The sequence below is a fragment of the Vigna angularis genome, chromosome 4 (assembly GCF_016808095.1).
Source record: "Vigna angularis cultivar LongXiaoDou No.4 chromosome 4, ASM1680809v1, whole genome shotgun sequence".
In the NCBI taxonomy this organism is placed as follows: Eukaryota; Viridiplantae; Streptophyta; class Magnoliopsida; order Fabales; family Fabaceae; genus Vigna; species Vigna angularis.
Window position 1 is genome coordinate 24375531 of NC_068973.1, and position 7910 is coordinate 24383440.

The following is a 7910-nucleotide window of genomic DNA, read 5'->3' on the forward strand; positions in this document are numbered from 1 at the left end:
CTATTTGATGCATTTTCTAAATCAATCAAATAAATATTGTTATGCCTAATTCCTTTCAAAGCAATTTCAGAAGAATCATTTTTATAAATAGTGCAAGAATTTTGTTCGAAGGTTACCTTGAATCCTTTATCGCATAATTGACTAATGCTAATTAAGTTATGCTTTAATCCTTCCACATATAGCACGTCTTTGATCATCAAGGTATCTTCACTTCCAATATCTCCAATTCCAAGGATTTTTCCTTTGTTGTTATCACCATAGGTGACAAAGCCTCGTTCCTTTTTCCGGAAGCTTGTAAATTTCTTTTTATCTCCGGTCATGTGTTTTGAGCATCCACTGTCAAGACACCACATATACTTCCTTGGTTTTGATAATTCCTACAACATAAAAACAACAAGCTATTTAGGTACCCAACTACTTTGTATGGGTCCTTTGGGTTAGATTTAAGAAGATTAAAATCATTTTACAACCCAAGCATATCTACCACTTGGAACACCATAATGCTTAATTTTACATTTGTTAGATGTATGACCCTTTTTCATACAATAAAAGCATGATGCAACATTTGTGTTCCTATAAGTTGTTCCTTTTTGTACCCAAGTTCTATGAGTTCTATGATTATGTTTAATTTTAGGAACATACTTATTTTTAACAACCTTATTTTCATTAGTTTTACTACATTCTCCAGTGGTTGTATTTTCAGAAAAATATTTGAATTTTATGCAAGATTCACATTCATTTTTAGCAACATATTTTTCTTTTTCATAATATAAAACCTTACTTTTTAAATTTCTAATTTCTTCCGCTTGATATAAAAATTTATTTTTCAAACTTCTGTTTTCTTCAGATAAATTTGTAAATTCAGTTTTCAAATTATCATTTATTTTAGAGAAGTTTTCAGAAGTAATTTTCAAATTTTCATTTTCTTCAAGAATATTTTCAAAATTCAATTTTAACTTTTTGAAGTCCTTTTTCAATTTCTTATGAGCTATATCTAATTTTTCAGATTCTACTAATAAAGCAGCATAAGTATCATGCAGTTCATCTTCATCCATATGACTATCATTATCAGAATAGTGTGAACTACTTACTTGGCTGACGTTATCATCATCTGCCATCAAACAGATGTTTGCTTCTTCATCTGAGTCGCTTGAATCTGAAATGGTCTCATTGTCTTCTTCCCAGGCAATGTAGGCCTTCTTTTTCTTGAAGAATCTTTTCTCCTTCTTGTCTTCACCCTTCCTTTGATTTGGGCAGTCTGCTTTTAGATGCCCCTTTTCTCCACAGCCATAACATCGGTAATTTGAGGAAGATGCTTGATTATCTTTCTTTTCGTATCTAAATCTTCCTTTACCTTTAGACTTTATGAACCTGTTTAACCTTTTGATCATGAGACTTAAATTTTCTTCTTCGTCTGAGTCTTCATCTTCTGATTTACCTTTGTTTCTTTCAACCTCCGACTTTAATGCCAAACTCTTCTTGTTGTTTTTGGCTTTTGCTTCTTCTTCATCAAGTCTTCCAAGATCTAGTTCATGTTCCCTCAACTTTCCAAATAATGCAGCCATGGTCATTGTGTTGAGATTTTGTGACTCAGAAATTGCAGTCACTTTTGGTTGCCAAGACCTGTCTAAAGATTTCAAGATTTTAATGTTAAGTTCATCAGTATCAAATGACTTACCCAGTCCAATGAGATGATTAACAATGTTGGTGAAGCGTTTTTGAACATCAACTATTGTTTCCCCTTGCTTCATTCTGAACATCTCGTATTCCTGGATTAAGGTATTCTTTCTAGCTCTCTTTACATCATTTGTACCTTCATGGGTTACTCTAAGTACTTCCCACATTTCTTGTACAGTTTTACAAATAGAAATCCTGTAAAACTCGTCAACAGTTAAAGCAGATGAAATAATATTACGAGCTTTTACATCATTACCAAATTTTCTCTTATCTTCAGCAGTCCATTGGTCACGGGGCTTTGGTTCCTGCATATTGTTAATTGGAACAAAAGGACCAGATACAACAGCATCTCAAATATCTATATCAATAGATTCCATAAAAATTTGCATTCTAACCTTCCAAAATGCGTAATTTTCACCTGTGAATAGTGGTGGTCTATTGATAGAAGCACCCTCTGCAAAGGTTTGATGTGATCCCGCCATTTGAATGACTATCAAAGCAAGCTCTGATACCAATTGTCAGAGCGGCTGCAGCGGAATGGTTAGCGTGGAATAACAAACCAAGAGGGGGGGGTGAATTGGTTCTTACTAAAAACGTGTGCCTTAAAAATTTCTACTCAAATAAACTTACTTAGCAGATAATAAAGACAATAAAATAGAGTAAGGTTGAGAGAAATTTGCACAGATGATTTTATCCTGGTTCGGATCTTACCAATCCTACGTCCAGTCGCTTATCTCAAAACAAGATAAACACTTCACTAATCACAAAACTATTACAAACTACAATCACACAGATACAATTTGTAAGAGTTTAGAAAACACCTCTCTTGATGCCACAAGAGATGAAACAACACCTCCTTTGAGTCTTCACAAAGGATGAAACACTTCCTCCGAATACTTCACGAAGGATGAATTCCTCTTCCAAACACTTCCTTAGATGCACCAAGGATGAACCAGCTATTCCTCTATCACCGTAGGAGTATTTCACCAACTCTACAGACAGAGTTTCCTTAGCTGAGCAAGAGCACACAATTCTCAAGAGTTTCAGAGTATTTGAGCACAAGGGAAGAGTTATCTTGAGAGAAAATGAGAGTCTATTTATAGACTCATCCAAAGTCTCTTCCATTCTTCGAAAATGAGCCATCTGACTGTTTTAATCGATTAAATCAAGTATTAATCGATTAAACTAAGTATAACGGCTAGTTTTTCAAATCTGAAACCCCTAACGGCTAGTGTTAATCGATTATTCTCAGGTTTAATCGATTAACTAATCGATTAATTTAGGCTTTAATCGATTATTCCAGTGTAACGGCTAGTCTTCAACTCTGGAACCTCCAACGGACTGTTTTAATCGATTAATCTCAGGATTAATCGATTATGGAATCGATTAATCCAAGCTTTAATCGATTAATCCAGAGGCAATTTTGGTTTTCATTTGTCAGCCTCGTTTTAATCGATTAAGACCCTTTTTAATCGATTAATACAGTGCACTTTGGACTCTGGTTTTTGATTATATGGTATGAAATTACATGGAATCAAAAACACTCAAATGTCTAAGTCCTGGACACTAAATTATAATTATTACAAAAGCTTTTCCATAGCAATACAAGTCTTCCTAACATCTTGATTTCTTCTTGACTTGATTTGGACATCATCAAAACTTCATCTTCATCATTTTGCTAACACTCTGCTTCGGAGGCCGAGGACGACAACGTCGACGAGAACGCGCTGCTGCCCCTTTGCGATTTTCAAAGTCTGACCAGCATTCGGTTGGGTGAAGAGATTGATTCGGGTGAAGGAGTTGTCTTGTTTGTGGAAGAGGTTTTGAGGCACAGCGACGGTGCGGCGAGGGCGTAGCCGGTGGATCTATTTTTGGTTATGTTTCTCTACCTTGGGTGTTTGGTTATGTTTCTCTGCAGGTGCGATTTGGATTCGCCTCTTGAATTGGGGGTACTGCTTCTTAGTTTTCTCTGCGCTTTCTGATTGTTCGCTGGGAAAGGTCTTAGGGTGGATGGTGATGATTGGGGTTGAAAATCTGGAAAGGTCTTTGTTAGTGCAGGTTGGGGTTGAGGTTGAAAATCTGGGAAAGAAATTGTGGTTTAGAACATAGAAAAGAGAAAGGAAAAGAACATGGCAGAATAGAACGAAAAACAAACGAGGAACCCAGAAGAGATTTTGATTGAGATTAAAAAAATTAAAAACACTCTACTGCCTCGGTTGTTTGTGAACTGAGGCACAATTCAAACACTTTTGACTCGGTTCAAAACCCGAGACATAAAGCCTATATTTTTTATTTCGCCTGAATATGCTCCAGTTCTACAACCGGTGTCTATAAATCAAAAGAACCGGTGTCATTTTCCTTAATTGTACTAGTGGTAGAATGAAAAACAAAATGTTGAATACTATAAAATACCCATATTTGTTTTTGCTAGCTAATTAGCTACATCTTCTCTTGTTTGTTTGATTCTGTATATTCCACCCATAATTACCTTCTCCATACGGCAATGTTCTTCCACTCCAATTATTGGCGACACTTTTTGTTCCCACTTGCTAAATCTTCCTATTGTGTTCAACATCACAGTCACTAAACTAAGTTACTACATTCTCATGTTTTGCATTCACAACCATTTTCTACCCATATGACTGACTAGTTGGCTTACTTTTAGATGAAAAAAAAAAAAAAAATATATATATATATATATATATATATATATATATATATATATATATATATATATATATATATATATATATTAGAGTAATGGGATGACGTGTAAAAGGAAGAAGAGAGATCAAAATCAATAGTTAGCAAATAATATTTTCCAAGTTATGATTTTTTAAGTGTGTTCAACAACGTCACGTTATTCGTTTAGTTAATTTTAAGTTGTGTTAAATGATTTGTGTTTAAAGGTTTGTTTGGAAAAATCTCTATTAAAGGCACTTGAAACAAAAAAATGAAGAAAATACATAAGTTTTTTCTCTTGAGATAAATTAATTTATGTTTAAACTAAAAAAACATCTTTTAGACAAGTTAATGCAATAATAAAAATACCCTGTAGCAAAAAAGTTCATCAAAAAAAAAAAAAAAATGCTCCCCTATATGTCCTATACACATGTTTACTTGGCTGGAACCGAAGTAACCCATTACAATTTATATATGTTCATCACAGAGTTCAAAGGCTCATGCATGCATAGCACTTCCTAAGAAGATAGAAAGAACTGCAAAAGAGTGTAGCATCCACAGTTGATTCCGTCCATTTTTAAAGCACATTCTAGAAATGGACAAATCTACCTTACACAAAAATAGAAAGAGAATTAAATAACTCCATTCAAAATGATTGGTATTATTCTTATTTGTTTCAAAATGATAAGTTTACATATATAAAGCACCAATCATTTTAGATGGAACTGTTCAATCTCATATTTTGGTAAGTTAGAGAAACCTTTGAGAAACACATACATTACATTTGATGAGATGTGAGAATGATCTAAAGTTATTCTCTCCATGGTACATAAACTAGGAAAATGCAAAATCTAAAATATTCAATCTGATCAATGCATGGTTAAGATTCCACAAGGTAACTAAAGCAATTGGCTTTCACCAAAGGGGAAGCTAATGATGAGAAAACGCATCAAAATTCATGTCCAAACTCCGAGAGCAAGTACATGAATGCATCTGTATTTTCAGATGATATTTTCAAGTCAGGCTTGTCATTGGACAGTTCTAAATCCTTCAACTCAGACCACATGGCATCTGTAAGATCACTGGGATCAGTCTCATCACTGAGAGATTCTTGTTTAACAATTGGGCTTTGTGATCTCACAGGAGGATCGAGTTGCTTTTGTTCATTTGGAACATTTAAATCTTCGTGGGAATTCTCAAGGAATGAGTCCCAAGTTTCAGAACATGTGACCATTTGTGGAGCCTTGAGGGTGTCTTTGCATGTGTGAAACCCAATGTACGTAATATTGTACATATCAGGATTCTCTTCTAACCGTTGCACTTGTTTGGTGGCCTTGCAACCTTGTTCAAACTTCCTAGTGCATCTGAAGTAACTCCTGAGAATTATTTATCAATAAATGTGTTATAATTAGAAGACAATAAGTTTGTGTAACAAAAATACACTTCAACTTTTCACATGAAAATTTAAACACTAGTAAGTTTGAGTGTCCTATGTAGTAGTCTGAGTGTATAGCAAAGTTTCCTCATTCGGGTTTCTGCATTAATATCCTATAGTTGCGTGATTGAGTTCAGTTTCTACAAACACAGAAAAGAATGTACTTCTAGCATTCCCAATTAAGGTGTTTTTTCAAGATGATATGATATTTCTACACAGATCACTGTCATGCTTAACTAAAAGATGAAAGGAATCAAAAATAGAAAAAGAAAATGAATAGTGATGCAATCTTTGCTCGAATTGAACAAGTGAATATCTTTGCCTGGTTCACACGGAAGGAGGAAAAATTACTGTGCAAAACAATGATTACCTGGGAAACTGAGAATTTAGAATATCCTTTTGTCCGTACTTTCTCCACGCATGATTATCTTCAGTAGTTTGGGAAACTATAGCCCATGTCTGTTCAGTCTTCCTGCGCACCAATTTAAGAAATGCCATGCATGTTATTTCGTGTAATAATACAACATTATTGTGAATAAAAATATCTGAAGAAAAATAGCCATTCCATATATATATATATATATATATATAAAAGCCTTTTTTTTCTGTAAATATGCAGGTAAGTATATAAGAAAAAAAAAAATTGATGTGAAATAATTGTACTGTTCCATGTGATCATATCAAGGCAGGCCACTCCACTAAGCTAAAAAACTAAACGAACCCACTTGAAGCACACAGTAATCAAACCAAAGAATGAGAACTAAAATATTCCAAAACTCCAATAGTTAACTTAACCTCAAAGCTTTAGTTTTCTATTTTTATTTTTTTTTCATCAAGAAAGAGTAGCTTTACTCATATGGACAATAGGACTATAAGAAGGACTCCGTCCGTACACATCCCAATTCACCAAATCCTCTCAGCACCCCCTCCCCAACCCCAATCACTGACAAAACAGGCTTTCTTGACTGAGAAAGTAATACAGCAACATCCAAAGTATAATTCATCATGGATAAGCTTTCTGTAAGGTTTAGTATATAAAAGATTTAAAAAAAAGAAGAACTTTTTAGTAAACTAAAATTAGTTGGTGAACAAATCAAAATCAGTCTGTTATAAAGAATTAAAAATCTGTAGAAAGAGGTAAAATAGATCACAGAAGGGAAATGAGAAAGAGTGAAGTAAGACCTTCTTTTGTAGGAACCTCTGCGATCCTTTGAGAGGGGAAACGATCTCTTTCTACTCTCAGTTGAATCGTCAGACCTGGGATCAATGCTTGCAGCCTGCGAGGCATCTTCCCCAGAAATGAGGAGATTCTGAGCAACCTGGTCTTGAGGCATTGCAGGGTGGGAAGAAGTCAAGATAGAGAGAGTTTGAGCGAAAGATCTGTGCACATTGGTGAGCAGTTCCTTAGCTGCAGCAGAGGCATCTGGGTCAACAGGTTTCTGAAGCAGAAACTTGAGCTGAGTGGCATAGTCGAGACCGAGAAGAAGCTCTGTGATGAGGGTGTTGTTCATGGTACTGGGTGTGTAGTTGGTGGCTAAGGATGTATTGATATATACTTTAGAAGAAATTGAAGATTAGGGGAATAGTGGGTATGGAGAGAAGGAAGAAAGAGGTGGGTTTTTGCGAGGAAAGAGAGATAGCAGTGAATGGAAAACGTTGAGAAGGGAGGGATGATGTTGAACAATCATGGAAGAGAAAATTTGTCCACAGATAATAACTTTGCTTACAAACCTAAACATGACGTTGCTCTTCTGATGCAAGCCTGACGCTGCATAATTTTCTTTCTTTTTTCTTTTCCTTCAAAATTACAACTTTCCCCACTTGCACCTCACAACTCTTTATTTTTCTTAATTTAAAAAGAAAAAGGTCACTGTTTGTACTACACAACCACGCTGCTCCTTTTAATGCTTATTAAATTTTCACTGTCTGATGTTTTTTGGTTCTCCTTTGTAAAACTAACAGTGTTTTTACATATATTATCAAGAAATAATAACAACCTCAATAATATTATTATATAGATAAAAATATAAGCTTTTTGGGAAGCAAATACACAACTATAGTTTTAAATTTTATAAACTTTTTTACTGATTATTATTATTTTTTAGAGAATTAAATA

At 34.5% G+C, this 7910-nt stretch overlaps 1 protein-coding gene across 1 annotated transcript; it reads right to left on the reverse strand.

The window, feature by feature from the left end:
• Positions 1–4792: 4792 nt before the first annotated feature.
• LOC108330907 (probable WRKY transcription factor 70) lies at positions 4793–7486 on the reverse strand. Its single transcript, XM_017565502.2, is given in 4 exon segments — positions 4793–5350; positions 5352–5735; positions 6165–6266; positions 6977–7486. Coding segments are annotated over 4 exon segments (876 nt in total). The 5' UTR covers positions 7306–7486; the 3' UTR covers positions 4793–5289.
• Positions 7487–7910: the final 424 nt, after the last annotated feature.